This window comes from Aedes aegypti, chromosome 3 (genome assembly GCF_002204515.2).
Source record: "Aedes aegypti strain LVP_AGWG chromosome 3, AaegL5.0 Primary Assembly, whole genome shotgun sequence".
Classification (NCBI taxonomy): domain Eukaryota; kingdom Metazoa; phylum Arthropoda; class Insecta; order Diptera; family Culicidae; genus Aedes; species Aedes aegypti.
The window spans coordinates 383497686-383518687 of record NC_035109.1 but is presented as its reverse complement, the minus strand read 5'-3'; the positions used below and the strand labels follow the sequence as shown (position 1 = coordinate 383518687).

The following is a 21002-nucleotide window of genomic DNA, read 5'->3' as shown; positions in this document are numbered from 1 at the left end:
GACATCGTAGTTGTAGTTTCCACCGATGTATTTCTCGATCACATGCAGGGAGAACTCGTTCCGTTCGTCTAGGGCTGCGATGGCGGCCACAAACATCTCATTCTCCTGTGGACTGCTTCCTCTTCTTCTTCTTAGCGGCGGCAGCGATGATGGCTTTGGCTTCGGACGGCATCTTCTCTCGGTCGGCCAGGTCAGAGCAAGCCGATCTGTTGCCTGCTGAGATGCGATTCAAGCGGAGAGTGAAAAGCAAATGACGTCAACTTTTCTCTAGCACCCCTATTTATAGATTTGTTTGAAATCAACGTTCTCTTTTAAAACAGTTATTAAACTATTTGGACAAGTATGTGGGATTCAGTAAGTGAACGACATGAACCTTTAATGCCTTGTCTTTTGAATAAAGTGCTAATGAAAGAAATTTCGTTAAGCCAGCAAAAAGTTATAAACGTTTAAAATATTTCATGCCAACGTAACGCTCTTGGTTTAGAAATTCCAAATTCACTCCTGTATAGAAAAGAAAGACGTCGTCAAAAGTAAGCATTGAGAAAATAAACTGTGAATTTTCTAAACTCGTTTTCCACAATTCGCTTTTCACTACTATATCTTTTCAAAAAAAATATAAAAATGATCGAAACACGGTTCATTTTTGTGTTAAACGGTGCGAAAATCTGTAGTATCTGTAGTTTTCATTTTGGGACAATTTGACTTGCTGTTTTTTTTTCGATTTTTTTTCCAAACAAATCATATTATCTTATTGGTGCAACTGAAACAGCACTGAAACATATGTTGAAAACTGAAATTTGACTTGCGATTCACGGCAATAACAGATCTGTTGATTAATTAAGATATTTTACAATAATTTATTATTTCAACATTCGTTTTTAGGCTTCCGTGGGATGTTTAAAAAGCTTCAAAGGGAATCGCAGCTTCAAAAAGTTTGAGAATTACTGCTTTATACAATACGCCTACTATTTTTAGAAAGTGTGCCGAATTTGAGTGTGTATGCACAGCAATGAAAATAATATCAGCTGGCATAATTTTTGGCTATGTACACTCAAAATAATCCAAACGTCATTGCACAGTGGGACGGATAGGGGTTTTAGGAGGAAAGATGGAACTGACGTCTTCAATTGCGATTTTACGCAAAAATGATGTTCTACAAAGTTGTTTCTAATATAAAAACAATTGTTTTGGTCGGAACGAAAATTAGGGTGGTCCTATGTAAAAAAAGATAACCATCAAAACTTTTTTATTTTAAATAATATTGACATAGCTTGTTCTACAAAGTTGAAGATCGGAGAATTTCAAGCTGATTTGATAAAAAAAGTTTTTTCTTAGCTCAAAAATTGACCGTTTTAGAGCATTTTTCGCAATTGATGTAGGGTGGCCCTTTCAAAAATAGGTTTTGTGTTATTTTTTTTTATTTTTAGATATCTCATCAAAGTTGTCATTCCTTCATCTTTAGGGCCTATACATTTTTTTTCGGTGAATAGTTAAAAACATTTTTCATGAAGAACAAACGTTTTTTACATGTAAATGTAGTTGGGGCAAAAAAGATTTTTTTTTATATGACAATTATTATCTTTCGGCTTTAAATCGGAATAAAAAACTAACTTATTTCATATTCTTATATACGTACTTCCGAAAAGAGTCAAAGAAGCTCAGCAATATAAATAATGAGAAAAGTTTTTTGAAAATATCTTCTAAATTTACCTCACGGTTGAATTTCCTGACATGGCTCATCCCAAACTTCCGAATACTTCTGTTCTGGGATTTGCCGGGCAAATTCTTTGGGAAACATTCTGATTGGAAGTAACGAATGCTCAATTACTAGTAATTTGTCCACCGATTCGTATATCGTATGTATTAGTATCGATGATACACGCTATGTCTGAACCAGACGATTAGAAAAATCGAATGTACATCGGATTTTTTCTCGCTAGAGTTTATTATTTGGATTATATTTCCATAATCGGAAAGTTTTAAAATATTCGATCGGTGAAATTTTGTTTTTTCCACTTTTTAGTCATTTTTCATACTAAATCCCATGAAAATCACGTTTTCGACGCATTTCCGCCCATACAAAATGTATGGAAAAAAACTCACCGATAGAATATTTTAAAACCTTCCGATTATGAAAATACAGACCAAATACTAATCTCTAGCGAGAAAAAATCCGATGTACATTCGATTTTTATAATCGTCTGGTTCAGACATAGCGTGTGATACTTTATGTCCAAGTAAATTAAATTTTCATTACAAAAAGACTCTTGTATCTATTTGTTTCCATTAGCTATATCTTTTATGTTTGCGTTTCAATTAGTCTTGAAAGTAATGGGAAGATAATTTTACTAAGAAACTTGAAATAATAAAAATTAAACATAAAAAAAAATTTTTTGATGGGCCACCCTACATCAATAGCGAAAAATGCTCTAAAACGGTCAATTTTTGAGCTAGGAAAAAACTTTTTTTATCAAATCAGCTTGAAATTTTTTGATCTTCAACTTTGTAGAACAAACTATATCAATATTCCGTCAATTAAAAAAGTTTTGATGGTTATCTTTTTTAACATAGGGCCACCCTAATTTTCGTTCCGACCAAAAAAATTGTTTTTATATTAGAAACAACTTTGTAGAACATTATTTTTACGTAAAATCACAATTGAAGGCGTGAGTTCCATCTTTCCTCCTAAAACCTCAATCCGTCCCACTGTGCATTGCTACGTGGAAAATCACGTAGGCCAGTCCAAATTCATTTTATCCTGACTTTACCTGACTAAGGTAATGATCACCAGGGCATATATAATCATCAAAAAGATACCCGGTCATTTTCACTACGGTAGCCCATTACACTTACGTGAAATTCACGTAGACACTTAATTCATTCTGAGTTTTGACATTTGCACATTGCGTTCATTCTGTGTTCAGCTCAAATATAAAGATGGTGGCCACTAGTTTTTTTCAAGAGCATTTTTGATATTCCGCTTGATCGTTTTCGAGGTAAATATGGTTCAAATACTGAATAATACTATATTAATTAAGAGTTTATCTAATTGATTAGAAACACAGCAAGGCCGACACGCAACGTTTGGAACGAACCAGCTCCTGAATGGTTTAGCACTGGCCGGAGTCAAACGGAGAACGTGCATTTACTGTAGTTTTTTACCCATTCTACAGACATGTTCGAATGCCGCTGGACTATACCGAGAATACAATTATACAGTGTTTCAAATCACCTACAAAATGCGTTGCTAATTTATGCTGGGTATCGACTGAATCTAATAAATATTTTAATTTCTCTAGTTTATTGCTTTTTTCTAGAAATTGAAAATAACCTCCGGAAGCTAACTCGACACAGGTGGTTTCATTAAAATATAATAATAACTTCTAGTGAAAAATTATGTGGGATTTATTGGGGACCTTCGTAACAACTACGTGAAAATCCAGGTAGCTGTTACGTGAAACTTCAATCGGACGGATGACGTTCATTAGTTTATGCGTTCATTCGGTGCTACGTTACATCCACGTAAATGCTACGTGAAAAGTGCGATGGAAAAAAAACCACGTATGTTTTCACGTAGCAATGACGTGTGGATTATTTTGAGTGTATATGAATAAGCCGACGTACCGTGAAACGGGGTAACATTGATCAGAATGTCCCTCCTTGTAACAATATCGAATCAACATTTATCGATGGAATATTGTCGATGCATGAATGGTGCTTCTCTTTCTTATATTAATGAGCTTATACAATCTAAGGTTTTTGTGAAAATTTAGTTTTGTTCATGTCAACTTTTCGAAACAATGATTGACACTACCAAACATTCATGTGGCATATGAGTTCTACAAATGGTCGGCGTTAAGTCAGAGTGGACCAAGTGACATTTTTCATATTTTGAGAAAAATGAGTTTAAAGTCTAACGCTCTGTAACTTTGGAACTCGTTGAAAATTTTATTCAATATTTCTACACATCTTTGTATTACTTTCAAACAATATAATGTGAAGTGATAATCATGAAAAATCATTACAAAAACCTCTGATAGAACGATTTTTTGATAGACTATGTGCACTTGGTCCACTCTGACTGAACTTAAGATCACTGTTTAGTGAGTTATTTCACTCTGACTGAACAATTTCTAGGAAAATAACAATCATTTAATGCTTGCATGATTAAACTGGGTGCATATCTCTAAGATAAGCAGATAATCAAGACCCTTCGACACCAGTATCCTAAATTCTTCAATAATCCATTTGTCAATGCCGAAATCAGTGGCATTACGATAGCTCGAAAATTAAGGTTTGGCAGGGTTAGGGCATTGAAGACCAGAAAAATTCAAATATGTGTTCAGTCAGAGTGGACCAAGTGAAAATCTTTAAGGTGAAGATGAATCGAAGCCAAAGTCCAAATTTTCAAGAGCACGGATCTGGAGAACCAAACATCCGTTTGAGCTGAAAACCTAATCGATTGGTCACCACCAGCTAGTGACCAATCGATTAAGTTTTCAGCTTAAACAGATGTTTGGTTCTCCAGATCCGTGCTCTTGAAAATTTGAGGTTTGGCTTCGATTCATCTTCACCTTAATACCGACCAAAATATGCTGGTCCAATAAGCGGGTTCTAGTACATTCCATATATACACCATAGAACTACCATAAACTTCGATCAGACTCTGAAATTGACTCAAAAAATGCAATGATCAATCAGTAGGGATCGCGAAAGCCGCGAATTCCGCGAAATTTAGCCTTCACCGTTAAATTTGAGAAATCCCGTGAAATGTCGCGAAATTAGTCAAATTTGAAGAATTTTTATGAAAATCACAGTGAATTCCAGTTTTTTGCTAATAAAAATGGTTTATTTATCTTGAAATAGAAGTTCCATATTTTTTTTAGTTCTAACTTGGATGTCTTTCTGGTTGACTACTCTTGTTTGAAATTTTGTATTAGGTCTCTGATATTAAATTTATCATCTTAATTTGTAAAATAAAGACTGAATTTAATGAAATTCTAAGAAATTTGCACATATAAAGGCTATTTTTATTAGAAATGTGTTTTTTTTTTTGGGTAAAATGGGACCGCGACAAAACCGCGAAATTTTGAATTGATCGCCTTGGTCAGACGCGAAATTTCCAAAATTTTGCCGCGAATTTCCATTGTCTCTATCAATCAGTTTATTGCTTTTCAACACTTGGTCCGCTCTGTCTGCACAGAAACTGTTGCAATTTCTGACCACCCATCCAAATATGGTAAATGGCCAAAAATCAAAATAAAATGCAACGAATTAAGTAATGTTTATTAATTTCTATTGATGGATAAGTAGAAGAATCATTCGATGTCAAAAAATCTGGCAAATGTCTTGAAATGTTTTTTATTCCCTCGCATTTTTTAGCACGCTGATCATTTTCTCTATTATGGTAATAAGCACTTGGTTCACTCTGACTGTACACTTTTATCGATTTTTCTGATCATCCAAAGAAAATTTATTACATATCTCTCGCAGTTTACAGCATTCATCAAATGTGTGAAACGGAGGTAAGGTAATTTCGCATCTAATGAGAGAATAATCCAATTTTCCCATGTTTTGTACTTGGTCCCCTCTGACTTAACGCCGACCAAATGATATAAGCGAGGAAAATGCCACATTTATTAAAAACGGCGTCGCCGAAAACGACTCCGTTGTCTAAATTTCCATAAGTATTTTCAATACGGAAATTGACGAATTACCATGAAGAATGCAGAATTCCTTGAAAAATTGCCTTTAGGCGTATTCTGCGGTTGAAAATGTTTTTGATTTTAAAATAACTTAAATAGTAAATGACTTGTAAGAGTTTGGCCTTGATGTTTGGCTTGAAGGGCCATGCATTCAGTAAGTAATGACATTCTCAACATCAAGTACTGATAATTTACATGGGATAAATTACATGGGTGATGAATGTAAAACCATATCAGCTCAATCAACAAATGTCATAAATAGTTTTTTAAACATGTATAAAACTTCCAGAAAAGAAAATACAAAAGTATTCTGCTCAAAAACGAAAGATTCGATCGACGAAAATACAAAAAAAATCTAGTAGCAACACAAAACGTTTAGTACGTCAATTTACATAACAATATCACAATATTCAGTAAATAAAAGGCAATTTTTATAAATAAATATTGTTTATTTTGATGTTATATACAACGAAACAATCGAATCTGATTGATAAGCTTTCTTTAGCTTGTCAAAACGCTTCATATCATATTTAATTTGTTACAAGCTTTGTCGAACATCTGTCTGTAATTTAAAGTAAATTTTTATTCGTCTGTCGTAAAAAAAATCTCTGAAAACGGCTGTCGGTTTATAATTCGTGTTCTTATGAGCACTTCCACAGTTATTAACCGAGAGCTTTATTTCTTAAGTTGTAATTTTTGAATTCGTATATCGTGTTGCAGGCACGATGATACTCTACGCCCATGGAAGTCAAGGAAATTTCTGTTATGAAAAATTCCTGGACCGACCGGGAATTGAATCAACCTTCAGCATGCCTTTGCTTTGTAGCAACGGACTTTACCTTTAGGCTAAATAATTGGGTTCACAATTTGCATAATACTTATAGCATATGAGCGAATCTGTCTGCCAAAGATTAATCCGACAAAAAACCCCCATGATGAAGAGGACAAATTTGTCGAAAATACAGTCGAATTTCGTTCGTTGCACTATCTTTAAGTGGGCTACGTTTTAATTGGGCTCCCGTTTTAATTGCACTTCAATCCTGCAAATAAATAAATAATTATGATAATACTTTGCGAAATTAAATTACTCCATGTACCGCCAACCTATCATTCACCGTGCATTTAAGTTTTCCTTATGACTTAATTTCATATCTTGAAGAAACGTTTTTGGTGAAGCAATTATGTGGCTCGTAGTGTGCAAACTTATTTTAAGGACATTCCAACCTTATTTACAATAAAAGATATAAAAAGTTTATAAAATGGCTTAACTATCATTTTTCATTGAAATTGCAAACCATTTCATATTCAATTAAAAACTTAATATGAAGTAGTTAAATCATGATATAACATTAAATTCAATATTACCCAATAATTTCATGCCTTTTTTACTAATACACGGTAATAGGACCTATACATATTACGGTTGTTAAGAAAATTTTCCGGTTTGCGGTAGCCGCAGAGTTCTACCGCAGCTGTCAAAGTTCTACCGCAGGCTTCGAAATCATTCCATCATTGAAGCAAACAATTCAATCATAGTATGCTTGAAAGAGAAAACGCTATGAAAAATAGCAACAAACAACGATCATCAAGACGGTATCCAAGGTATCATTGAAGCCTACTGATGATTCACCAGTGCAAATCAGTGATGTGACAGCTGCGGTAGCTTTTCGTTGCACCGTAAAACGGAAAGTTTTCCCTAAAATTGCAATATTAACAAGTGTTCATTCACCGTGCATTTGATAAAATCTCAAGGCTCATACGATGAAAATCATCATACTAGCGCACTATGGTCCAGGAATCAGTTTTACGCGGAAAGATGCATTTTGAGCTTTAGAATGAAACATTAGACAAAAACGGTCTTCTACAAAGTTGTTTGTATTAGTTAAGTCCTTTGTTTGGTTTTATTAAAAATTAGGGTGGACCACATTTTCATAAAAATTGTGTAACTAACTTTCTTATTTGTAGAAATTATATTATACATGCTTCAACAAAGTTGTAGACCATTCAATTTCAAGCAACTTTGCCAAAAAAAGATTTTTTGTATCTGTTAAATTGACCGATTTAGAGATTTTTTCCTACGGTGACATAGGGTGGTCCGAGCAAAACTGGTTTTCTGGCTCTAGAGTTTTCAATTCAAATTTCTCATCAAAGTAGTCTATGAAACACTTTTAGAGCTTTAAAAAATGCGTAATTTGGTGAGTGAAGAAACTCGCTATCTCCTTCCGTTTAGGAGTTATTGTTGTTTTTCTCTCAAAAACATGCCTACTTTGATTGTTAATATCTCTGATTGGGGCAAACATAAAAAATATCTTTTGACGGCATTCAAAAGACAAAATAAAATTGTATATTATATCAAAAATTACGAATGTGTTATTTTTGTAACTCTAATAAAATGCCTTGAAAAACAAAGGATTTTAAGCAGAAAAATTTTAATAACTTTTGAACTAATATAGATATCAACAATCTTTTTGCATGAAAATTTGCGTTTTGTTAAGGGGTCATGCACAAATTACGTCACGCTCTGAGGGGGAGGAGGGGGTCGAGCCAAGTGTGACAAGCCTTACAAATATTTCGGAGGACTCATACAAAAAACGTGACAAAGGGGGGGAGGGGGTCAAAAAAGTTGAAATTTAGTGTGACATAATTTGTGTACCATCCCTAAGTTCTTAAAGTCGTTCATAGACCGCTTTGACGAGAAAGCTGAAATAAGAAAGATAGGGCTCTAAAACTATTTTGAAGATTTTCATAGTATGTATTTCTTTATTATTTTGCATTTGAGCATGAAAATGAAATTTTAGACAAAAATGATCTTCTACAAAATTATTTCTAAAAATGTTAGCCTTAATACTTTGTCATTTGAAACTAGGGTGGTCCACAATATCACACATATCATATAATTAACTTTTTTATTTGCAAAAATACTGGTATATGCTCTTAGGCAAAGCGGTAGAACTTGAAATTTTGATCAACTTTGCCAAAAAAAGTTTTTCTGTAGCTCAAAATTTGACCAATCTAGGGCATTTTTTCCTAATCATCGCAGGGTGGTCCAACAAAAATAAGTTTTTCAACTCTAGTTTTTTTAATATTATTTTCTCGTCAATGTCGTCTATGAACGACTTTTAGAACTTTACAAAACGCAAATTTTCATGCAAAAAGATTGTTGATATCTATTTTAGTTCAATAGTTATTAAAGTTCTTGTGATAAAAAATATTTGACTTTCAAGACGTTTTATTAGAGTTACAAAAATAACACATTCGTAATTTTTTGATATAATATACAATTTTATTTTGTCTTTTGAACGCCGTCAAAAGATATTTTTTATGTCTGCCCCAATCAGAGATATTCACAATCAAAGTAGGCATGTTTTTGAGAGAATAACAACAATAACTCCTAAACGGAAGGAGATAGCAAGTTTCTTCACTCACCAAATTACGCCTTTTTCAAAGCTCTAAAAGTGTTTCATAGACTACTTTGATGAGAAATTTGAATTGAAAACTCTAGAGTCAGAAAACCAGTTTTGTTCGGACCACCCTATGTCACCGTAGGAAAAAAGCTCTAAATCGGTCAATTTAAGAGATACAAAAAATCTTTTTTGGGCAAAATTGCTTGAAATTGAATGGTCTACAACTTTGCTGAAGCATGTATAATATAATTTCTACAAATAAGAAAGTTAGTTACACAATTTCTATGAAAATGTGGTCCACCCTAATTTTCAATAAAACCAAACAAAGGGCTCAACTAATACAAACAACTTTGTAGAAGACCGTTTTTGTCTAATGTTTCATTCTAAAGCTCAAAATGCATCTTTCCGCGTAAAACTGATTCCTGGACCATAGTGTAGCGGTATCTACAGCGAAAACTTATTAAAATTATTAAAAATTCGATACTCTAACGTTAAATTAAAAAATGTTAATTTTTGGCGTTTCTACTAATAGTGTTAAAATATCTCATTATTGAACAGATTTTACATGATTTTGATTGCATGAACTAAGTTTTTCATAATTCATCGTGACAAACACTACTTCTTTTCATCAGTTTTATCTTATTTTGCCATCAAAGCAATAAGTTGTGAAAATTGTATTAATATTCTGTAGGAATCTGTATACGTGCACGGTGACTGGTGACTTGACGGTAGTTGAAAACAATTAAAAATTTTCGGTGTTGAAATACTACGTTAAAATTCTAAACATCAACGATTCTTACGGTTCGCCTGCAAAATCAAATAACTCAAAATTTCGTCTTACGATTTTTGTAGAACACCTATATGAACAAAATGGCGTTTATGGTTTCAATGACTTTTTTTTTAAATAACAGTAAAATGAAGCACCGTGCATTTGCAAACACACAATGCGACAGAGATGACATAAAAGGTGTGCCGATTAGGTAGGCGAAGGCATAGGGCGCAGAAATGTGAGACATCCGATTGAGGGTTTTGTTTTTGCTACAACTGACTGCTTCTCTGGTGTTATTGAACTTGACTTGCGGGTGCCTGCCAAGACGGACGGTCACCGACGAAGGGGCACGTAGCGAAAAATGATATGCTTCTCGAGGAAACGTGACGACGCCTATAGGTGTCTCCCTTACCACTATCTCACAAAAAAGCATGATTGCATACCCAACCAGTGGATTAGAACAGAACTGTAACAGATTTTGGTACGCAGTAAACACTTTTTTATGCGTCATAATTTTGGCTGGTTGGTAATTAAGATGAAGTTGAATCGACACCAAACCTCAAATTTTCAAGAGCCTTAATCTAGAGAATCAGAGATCAGTTCTGGTCACCACATACAAGTGACCAATCGATCAAGTTTTCAGCTTGAACGGCCGTCTGGTTCTCTAGATTTGTGCTCTTGAAAATTTGAGATATGACTTTGATTATTCTTCACCTTATACAGTATTGACCCGATTTTGTCAGCCCCCGATTTTGTCTACCCCCGATTTTGTCAGCTTTTTGACCCGATTTTGTCAGCCTATTTTAAATTTGTCAAAAAAATGTTATCATCATGTTTTACCACGTTTACTTTAAAATTGATGATGATGTTTGATGTCATGCACGCATGGATGTAGCCAGAGGGGGCAATGGCAATGCCTTTTATTAAGTGTTAAAAATCGATATTACCAATATGAGGGAGAGGGGAGCCCCTGATAAAAAAAACTGGCTACGCCCATGTCCATCACCCTCTTAAAAGTCCATGTAACACGTCAAAATTTGAAAAACAGGAACAAAATAAAATGACCCGATTTTGTCAGGTTCCCCATTTTGTCAGCCTAAAATTCATCGAGGGGCTGACAAAATCGGGTCCTTACTGTAATAACAAAATTTCGTTTACTTTAAACAAAATTGAAACAAAACATGTTATAATTAAAACTAAAATTGAACACACTATCTTTCCAGACCTGCATTATAACAAAAAATGTTATTTTCTGTACACGATAGAAAATTGCCCATTTCAAAGCAATTGCTCTCATGTTCTAAATCAACAAATTCAAAACAGCGTTCGTTATTGTAACTGATTTTGTTTTAACTGTGTTACAAATACCTCCGAAAAATCAAAGTGAAACAAAATTTGTTATTTGTAACATATTTTGATGTAATCGTGATATAATTTTGTTGTAGTCCACCGGTCGGGAGGACTAACACATAACTGAGTGTATGATTTCTTATGCAATTTGTTGTCTCCCCTTTCCCATTCCAGGGCCAGAATGGCTTCGAAGAGATCCGCCGGTTCGTCAAACAGGGCGGCGATTTCGGCAAGGACCTCATCGCAATCCTGCAGGAGCGCACGGAGATTGAGCAGATCTACGCCAAATCACTGTCGAAGATTGCCAGCAAGCTGAACAAGGCGTGCCGCGATCTGCCGGGAACGATCGCCGACTCGTGGCGAGCGGTTTCGACGGAGATCGAAAGCCGCGGGGAAATCCACCGACAGTTTTCCAACTCGCTGGCTGACGAGCTGGTGAAACCGTTGAAGACAGTGTTGGACAATCAGCACAAGGCGCGGAAGACCATCGAGAACAACGTGGACAAGTCGGCGCGGATTCTGGCCGAGTGGCGCGCGGCTGAACTGAAGGCCAAGAAGGGTTCGCACCACGCGTCGCGGGAGAACGAGAAACTGCAGGACGCGATGCTGGATGTGAAGTGAGTACCTCTTAGGATTTATGTCTATCAGTATATACCAGTGATTCTCAACCGGGGTTCCACGGAATCTTAGGGAGTTCCACCAATAAAAGCAATATTCTCTATTTCGGCAATTTTTCAAAAAGTTCTGAACAATGGTGAAACTTTATGTACCTCTCTCCAACATCATTTTCAGACTCCAACGTTCTCCATCACTGGGTCTGCTGCACAAAACCATCGAAAAGGAGTCCAAATCCTCAGAGAAGGACAGTTCTAAGCTAGAAACCAAACGCAAAAAAGCCGAAGATGCCGTCAAAAAAGCCGACGTCGAGTATTACACCCTGTGCATCCGAGCCGAACGGGCCCGCGTCGATTGGGAGATGTCCGTTCTGCGGGGTTCATCGATGCTTCAGTCCCTCGAAAATCAACGGCTCAATAACTTCAAAAACTACGTCTCCAGTTACTTCCGCCTAGCGTCCGATATGAATCCAGTGCTCACGAAGGTCACCGATCGGCTCGGTCCCCAGGTGCAGATGTGTAACGTGCAGAAGGATCTGGACGTCCTGAAGAACATCCGCCGAGCTACGGAAGGCCCTAGTGAACAGCTTCTGCCAGACTTTTATTGCGAGCACACCACCTTGGCGATGAACCGGGAAAGGAGAAAGCAATCGCTGGTCAAACTGCTGCAACTGATCCGCCAAGATCTGGACCGTGAACGACGGTCCAGAAACAGCCTCAAGGGATTCTCGCAAACCTTCGAACCCAACGTGGAAGGAAACCAGAACATTGCGGATAAATTGTACCATGTGAGTTGCCGGGCTGGGGGTGGTGTAAAAAGTTCGGGCGTTATAAAATAATTACGGCTTTGTGTTCACAGATAAGATCGATGCTAACATACTTGGAGGGTGCTAGGTACAAGCTGCAGTCGGCGCTGTTTGAGCTAGATCACAAGCCTCGGTCGAGTCATCCACTGGCGCAGCATATACAGGTATTTTTATTATCGGGGGACGAAGCGACGCCCGCACCCACAAATTATTTGTACTAACGTCTCTCGATTTTGCTCATTGTCTGTCTCGGTAGATAACCCGTGATCGGACAGGGTTGCAAACCAGTGTGCTGAAGGTGCCACTTTGGCTGAAAAACGAACAGGAAGAGGAAGATGATGGGCAGGTGTCGAATACGAATGGCGGTGGTTCCGGGTCGGATATCGACGGAGAACGCGACTGCGTGGATATCAAGAATGATACCTTGATTAAGCACATGGCGCAGAAGTACGGCCGAACGGAGGAGGATCATTATGTGAGGATCTTTGGGTTTAGTTTACTGGACAGAAGTTTTCAATTAATTTTTATTATACTTACAGAGTTTAAACAAATCCAGCAAACCGAGCACTCCACCGGATGAAAACGGTCCAACGTGGGACCGCGGCGTAGCTGATGGAGTTTCTAACCAGCCAGACTCGGATTTTGGTAAGTTTTAACCTTCTATCTGTGCCAATTACAAGGCAAAGTTGTCTTTGCATTGAGGACTTCAAATTCAAATCGCTTTAGTATCACGATAATAAAACGGATTTTTAATTTGGTTACTGTGGAAAAAAGTCCAAAAATTGCGGAATTCTAGAACTTTAGGCGTTTTAGCAACAGTTTCATGTAAAACTATATAGATTTGAAATTGTAAATTTTTACTCTGATTACTCTAACGATAATGACTATAAATAATTAGGTCTTATAATCATCAGCCTTCTATCGGATCTGCCTCCTGAGACATTTTGAGTCTTTGAACTACCGAACGACTTTATCAAAGACTCTGCTCATCTAAAATAATTTAATCTTGAGATATATGAGTTTGAAATATTTGAACCTCGCTTGCGGCAGTAGTGGCAGTAAATTTAATCAAGCACATCTGCACTGCACTTCAGAGCCTTTGATTCAATCAGCAACTGCTGAAGACAACAATCTTCACAATCTTCAGAATCTTGAGATATATGCCGTCATAACTAATTTTTGAGCTCCACAAAGAAACATTTTTTGAGCTAGAGCTATCATGTGATAAAATTCCCACATCGACAGCAGTTCTCTGCATATCATTACTAAAGAAGCAGGGCTGGTAGGGACAGAAAACTAGAAAAAAAAAACTATAGGGACCTCATGTTTAGAAACTGAAAGAAACTGAACAGTAACAAACAAATTAAACAGAAGTTACTCTTGAATCTCAATAAGAATGACTCAGGTAATCTGACAATACATTACTCGGAAATTGTCTCCAACAATTTATTAGAGATTTTTCGTCAAGTATTTGCTCAGCATTTCTTCATGAGTTGGACATGTGATTCTTTCATGAAATTTTTGTGGATTTTATCAAGGATTATCATCAAGAATTCAATTCAATGTTCCAACGGTACACTCAGAAATTATTACAGAGATTCAATCAGGAAGTCTTCCAGGAATATCTCAATGAAGCGCTCAGCTCCTTGTAAATCATCCTAAGATTTCCTTAATGATTTTTGTTCAAGACTTTTTCAAGAAGTCAGCCAATGATTTCCCTAAAAAATATTTTCAGAAATTACTCAGAGGATTTCTTTATGAATATCGGAATACTTCAAAACCAGATGACCAATGGACAATATCGACACAGATTCTGAAGTTAGAGGAGTTTCTTGATAACTTGTGAAAAAATTGTACAAAAATATTGTGAAACAAAAAAGTGATCGCGATTTTTTTTTGTGTTGAAAAATTCAAAACGATATATCTTAGAGCACAGTTGATCTTTTTCAAATCTTTTATCAAGCAAATCTTTATTGTGTCACCAATTATTGTAGAAACCAAAAACACATTGAAAATTGTGCAGTCTAAATATGAATACAAAAAGATTAATCTGGTATTAAAAACAAAATCTTGCACTAAATAGGATTTTAAAAGTGTCTTGTGAAGATTTGAACAACATTTTTATCAAACGAAAAAAAAATAGATTGACAAATACAGTCGACTCTCCACATCTCGATGTTCTATATCTCGATATCATAGGGAGATGTCGATGATTTCTTAGGTCCCTTCATTCTGCATACAATTTCTCTCTCCACATCTCTATATCCTCCTTATCTCGCTATCTCCATATCTCGATGTGTTCCTGTTGATTTTTCGTTCCCAATTTTCTCTCTGTATCTCGATATGACTATTATCGATGGTTACTAGATACAATTTTTGTGGTTCAAAGTAAGTAAGGAACGCACAATGACGTCTGAATGTTTATTATTTTCTTGGTAACGGAGTGTTTTTCAATCTAGTATTCAATAAAACATTGTTCTTTGTCTCGATCTCTCCCTATCTCGATGGTCCCTTCGATATCGAGATGTGGAGAGGCGACTGTATCTTTACTTTATACGAAACCTAAAACTAAATTCAAAAATTTTAAATATTGCTCCGAAAAAGCTCAATTTTGTGGGCTTCGTGGCCGTGCGGTTAGTGTTACCAAGCATTCAGTCGCATCGAGTCAAGGAGTGTGGGTTCGATTCCCGCTTCAGTCCAGAAAACTTTTCATCAGGAATGTATTTCGACTGTGCCACTGGGCGTTGCATGCTAGTCCGTTGTCTAGTGTGGTGCTTCCTTCAAAGGGCAAATCGTCCACTGGAAGCATTAACGTGTCGTGTGTATTAATTTTCGGATTAACGTCTTTTTCCAAAAGCCTTTTTTACAATCATTTTGTTTGAAGCTCTATCAAATACATCTTTTATGTCATTAGAGTGTTTGGTGGCATTCCATTTTCTCCTGTACAGTAATTATGCATAGAAAATTTACCAATCAAAACAATTTTTCGTTTCGTTTCAATCGGTTGATATTACTTGTATCAATAAACGAAATTCTTTGCTTTTAAATTAAGAGTACTGATATTGTTAATAGATTTTGTTTTAGTCATTTGTAAAAATTGCATAGAAAATGCTGTTTTATTGAAACCACTACATCATTTTCGAATACATGTCAGAATAATTAAATAGACATCCCTAGACTTATGAGATGTGTTGAACTTATTATACGAATGCGTTTAGTGGATGAGTTGGTGTTGTGCTCCGCCACTGATCGGTGTTGGTTGGGAGCACAATAAATGAATCAAAGTAATAGTCGCGTTTCGATTACGTAATCCGAAATTGTTGAGGGCTTAACGGTTTAGATTCCTGGAGACTAACAAATTGGGGGCTCGTCCGGGAAGCCAGAAGCCGTAGGATACGTGTTCGAAAACGTTTATTGAGAAAAAGTAACGCCGATATGGAGACGTGCTCATACCGGCAAAGTGAAAGTAGTTATGGTTCCCAAAGGGGAAATACTCTGCTTCAGTGCACAAACTTATATGATGATTTTGAAAATCATATGATCGACGTGAATGCTGCAATTTTACGTATAAGTTCTGAATTATTGAATATGCATAATGAGTTATTAGATCTTAAGCGAAGAAATTATGAATTAAGGTGTGAACTATCGAATTTGGAATGCCAAAATACAACGCAAGATAGCAAAGTGACGAATGATGAAAACAACATTGAAACGATCGGTGATCCGAACAATGGTGAACGTGCATATGAGTATAGCGCAGACGAATATTATCAACCGTCTGTGATGATTGAGGTTGTGCGCCTATCCAAACCAGAGTGGATTTATGACCAAACACTCTACTCATCGGTGCGATTGGTTCAGTGGAGCCAGAACATTTTTTACAAGTATCGCAACAGACGCGAAAAAGTTTCATAATTAAAACGAGCCAGGAAGTGTAATAAGCAGAAGCAATGGAATCGTCACACCAAATCGTATGCTGCTGAATATGGTGCATTTAAAATCTTTCCAAAACACGTGATACTTTGGAATGGATTCGGAAACTTTGAAAGTGAGGACGACGATTATGTTAACGACGATAACGACGACGATGATGATGAGAATGCTACGGATGCTGCGTAACACCATCGGAGTCCGATGCTGGTCAGGATGGCCGAATGTCAGAATAATTAAATAGACATCCCTAGACTTATGAGATGTGTTGAACTTATTATACGAATGCGTGTAGTGGATGAGTTGGTGTTGTGCTCCGCCACTGATCGGTGTTGGTTGGGAGCACAATTAATGAATCAAAGTAATAGTCGCGTTTCGATTACGTAATCCGAAATTGTTGAGGGCTTAACGGTTTAGATTCCTGGAGACTAACATACATTGTTAGGCATTTCTAATCATTAAACTGCAAGTAGGCTCGACTTAATATTTTTGAGAATGTTTTAAATGTTCGCTATTAAATCAGAAAGAAAATACAACATAGACTCCATTCAACATTCTTTCAGTAATTCTCCAACAGATTTTTTTTAGATATTTTCCAAAGAATCTATTCGCAGGAATTTCTCCAGAAAATTTACAACGAAGTTGCTCCAGAAGTGCGGGACCCGGTCCAATAGTTTTTTTTTCTAAATTTCAGGTGAAATATATGATAAGTGCTTGCAGGAGAGAACTCCGACAAGGATCTTTGAAGGAATTACAGAAATAATCGAACGAATTACAAGAATAATACCTGTAGCATTTTCTAGTGTGAAAACATACATGATTTTTCTAAATATTCATTGATAATTTACTTATTTAAGAGATTGCAGTATTATTCCCTGGATAAAATGCTGTAGAAATCCACCGAGATAAATTTCTTGAGATATTTCATGAAGATTGCCTGGTAGAATGTGTTCAAGTTCAAGGAACAGGTTTAGATTATAGGTTTTGTGGTATAGTCCAATGAGTTATTCATGGAGCAATTCCTGGAATTTCATACCTAAAGGGATTCCTATGAAAATGGCAGGAAAATTGCTGGAAAATGCATCGTGAGAACTCTTCGAAGAATTCTTGCTGGATTTTCTGGAATGATTCGTATGCGAATTTCTTCAATCCAAGATAAAATCTTCATTGATTGTACAGGTAAAAAAAAACTCTGAATCTTGTGGGAATCCCTTAGAGAACTTCAGAAAAAAACTCTGTGCGAATTACTGGAGGAAACACCTGACATGTTTGCTGAAGCAAAATCTGGAGGAAATCATCTAAGAATCCCTTGAGAAATGCCTTCCCGATTTTGGCAATACCCGCTTTTGCCTACTTCCGATTTTGGCAACATCTGTTTTCGGCAACATTTTCTTCCAGATTTTTGCAACACATTGAAAAATATTTTTAGTCGACTATTAAGTAAGTACTGAAATCTAACATTTGTAAAATGCCATAGTGATTGGAAAAATTATTCAAAAATATACATGGTGTCCGCAAATTATCCGTACAAACTTTGAAGACATGGCTCTACACAATCAAGCATAATAAATTCAATATTCTCGCATGGTTTTAAACATTGGCCTATTATATTCTTAAGATGTAAGTTTGACACATTTCCGATCTCAAATATTTACAAAACCAAACCAAATGTATTGAGGTGTCTTAAAATGAGCTGTTTTTCGACCTTTATGACGAAAGGGAAATGTCCATAGGACTAACTTAATTTCAACCGGAAAATTTATATTTCCAGTCTAACTTGAGGCCTCTGAACTGCAGGTAACTTCTAATAATAATAGGACATTTGGATTCATCTCTTTTAGATTTAAGGAATAACAGTATGAATCTGCAGTATAACTAGCGGCCCTCAGGAAAAACGTCTCCGGAAAATTTAAATTTGCCTATCTCAGTAACAAAAAATAATTTCGAAATTATTTGAAGTTGTATTTTGTGCCAACATATAGATGAATTATAAAAGGTACATGGACATTGATTTTTCATTGTTTTCAATGCGAGATCGTGTTTCCAATATTTTGCAGTTCGGATAATTTGCGGACACCCTGTATGTTAAAATTCAAGTTATATCTGATGTTCTGTGAAAATTTCATTCGAATCGGTTAATAAATAAAAGAGTTAAATAAATGATTGTGTAATATTCTTTAATTTGTTCGAGATGGCTGAAGAAAATCGAACAAAGCCGCCAAAATGTGTCCGTGTTACGCAAATTCAACAATTCAATCGGCCCTTTTCAGAGCCAACAAATGTGTTTTAAAGAGTTATTTGTGTAATATTCCTTAATGTGTTTACCACATACTTGCTATCATCTCTTAAGTCATCTCATAGCATCATACAATAATCGATTTATTACGAATAATTGACAATACGGCAATTTGAGGATGTTTCCGAGGACGCTGCTGCAGTGCCGTCGGGATGCAATAACAGCATAATGCTAATCTTGTACATCCCTTACCTGGACATCAGTTTCATATAGCCTATTTCCCAGATGAGAAAACGAAGAATTTGAAAGGAGGAGCATCACCTGCTATTCTAAGGGTATAAAGCATCCCTCCTTCGTTGAATTCGGTTTCATTCTGTTTTCGCTTTCGAGCTGTTAAGAGCTCCTCCAAACCTGCTCAGCTCCTCGCTACCAGAGGCAAGCTGTTAATCACCAAGCGGCGGCAAGTTTGTACGAGATGGCTGAAGAAAATCGACCAAAGACGCTTGTTGAAGCGCACATCGTCATCAGCACCGCAAATCTCACCGGGCGAGGAGGATTGCAACCAGTGCGCCGTCAAAATGTGTCCGTGTTACGCAAATTCAACAATTCAATCGGCCCTTTTCAGAGCCAACAAATGTGTTTTAAAGAGTTGTTTGTGTAATATTCCCTTATGTGTTTACCACATACTTGCTATAATCTCTTAATTCATCTCATAGCATCATATAATAATTGATTTATTACGAATAATTGACAATACGGCAATTTGAGGATGTTTCCGAGGACGCTGCTGCTGTGCCGTTGGGATGCAATATATTTTCTATTGTTAAGGAATGATTCAAATACTACGTAATTTGCCAGCTTTGGTTCCCCTTCTTTCCACACGTAATGAAAGATTTTAAATTTTGACGTTAACTACGTCTTACGGCAATATACTGGGTGTCAATTGAAAATCTATAATGTTGCGACCGTTACGATATTTAGTTTGAACTAAAGGAAGGCTGCAACTATGACAATCGACTTATATTCAAATGCAGAAAATCACTTGGCGTAGTTAACGTTATGCGGTCGTGTCTTGTACACAACCCCCACTGATTTTTTTGTTTGAAACTCTAATGTAATTTCAATAAAAAATAGGTAAACGTTCTAGAGGAGCTGGACGAGTTCCTGTCATATTTTTTTTTCTGGTTGTTATTCCTAACCATCTCTGGTTTATCCTTCAGAAGAGTTTTGCTGAAGTTCTTTCAGAAGAATACTGTAGAAAGTTCACTAGTATTTTGTTTCCGCCAAAATCTTTCCAAATATTTCGGTCAGAAAAGTGAAGAACAGGAGTAAAGGTAGGTTTCCACGGCTACCTTGGACCGCGATAACACTGATTGTGTTTTATATCCCTTTAATTTCGAGCTCAAAATGCTCAATTTCACATGCTTACTATCACTACCCAGCGAGAGAATAACGAATCAACTTGCTATTTTATCTGGATCACAATACAGAACAAGCCTAAAATTATAAAAACAAACTAAAATTATCAATTTCACATGTTTACTACCACACCCTAGCGGCAAAATTACGAACTCAACTGTTAGCCTAACGGATTTTTTTGATCTTCTGAACAACTTTGTCGAAGACTCGAACTTTCTATCTTATTTACCAAATTGTTTACCTTCCGGTTGTCCTTGACTTTCTGAACAATTTTGTCAAAGACCCGAACTTTCTGTCTCATGTGGATCACACGATATAACATGCTTAAAGTGATCAATTGTACATGCTTACTAGCGCCGCCTAGCGGCAAATTTGCTACAAACTACTTCATTCCGGATGTCCTTGATCTGCTGAACTTCTTTGCTGAAGACCGCACCATTATGGATCATCATCATCTCGATATATAACATCATGAATATTCCTGTTCAGAGATGATGCTAAACTTTTCAGAGTGATTCAATATACACTGCCCATATTCGCACAATCCCATAGAACATGGAACTGTTATGCGAATATGGGCAGTACAGCTGAGTGTTACAATATTTTTTCAAGCTAGTCCGTATTTATGACGGGTAGTGTATGGCTAGTTGCGATTGATCGAACAGGTCTGATCTTTACAGTACAGAAAATCTTCGTGCCTGTTGTTCAGCATTGTAGACTCCTAAAGATCCTGCGATAGAAAAAGAATTTTTATTTTATTTATTTCTTA

At 36.2% G+C, this 21002-nt stretch overlaps 1 protein-coding gene across 5 annotated transcripts in view; it reads left to right on the top strand.

Annotated features, from left to right (window-relative positions):
• LOC5566553 overlaps nt 1-21002 on the top strand; it is a 126697-nt gene that overhangs the window by 104168 nt on the left and 1527 nt on the right. For all 5 annotated transcript variants that reach the window (XM_021853257.1, XM_021853254.1, XM_021853255.1 and 2 more), the window contains exons 3-7: nt 11403-11845; nt 12021-12630; nt 12702-12812; nt 12905-13123; nt 13188-13293. In XM_021853257.1, the coding sequence (XP_021708949.1) occupies nt 11403-11845; nt 12021-12630; nt 12702-12812; nt 12905-13123; nt 13188-13293 (1489 nt within the window). The remainder of the gene's footprint in view (nt 1-11402; nt 11846-12020; nt 12631-12701; nt 12813-12904; nt 13124-13187; nt 13294-21002) is intronic.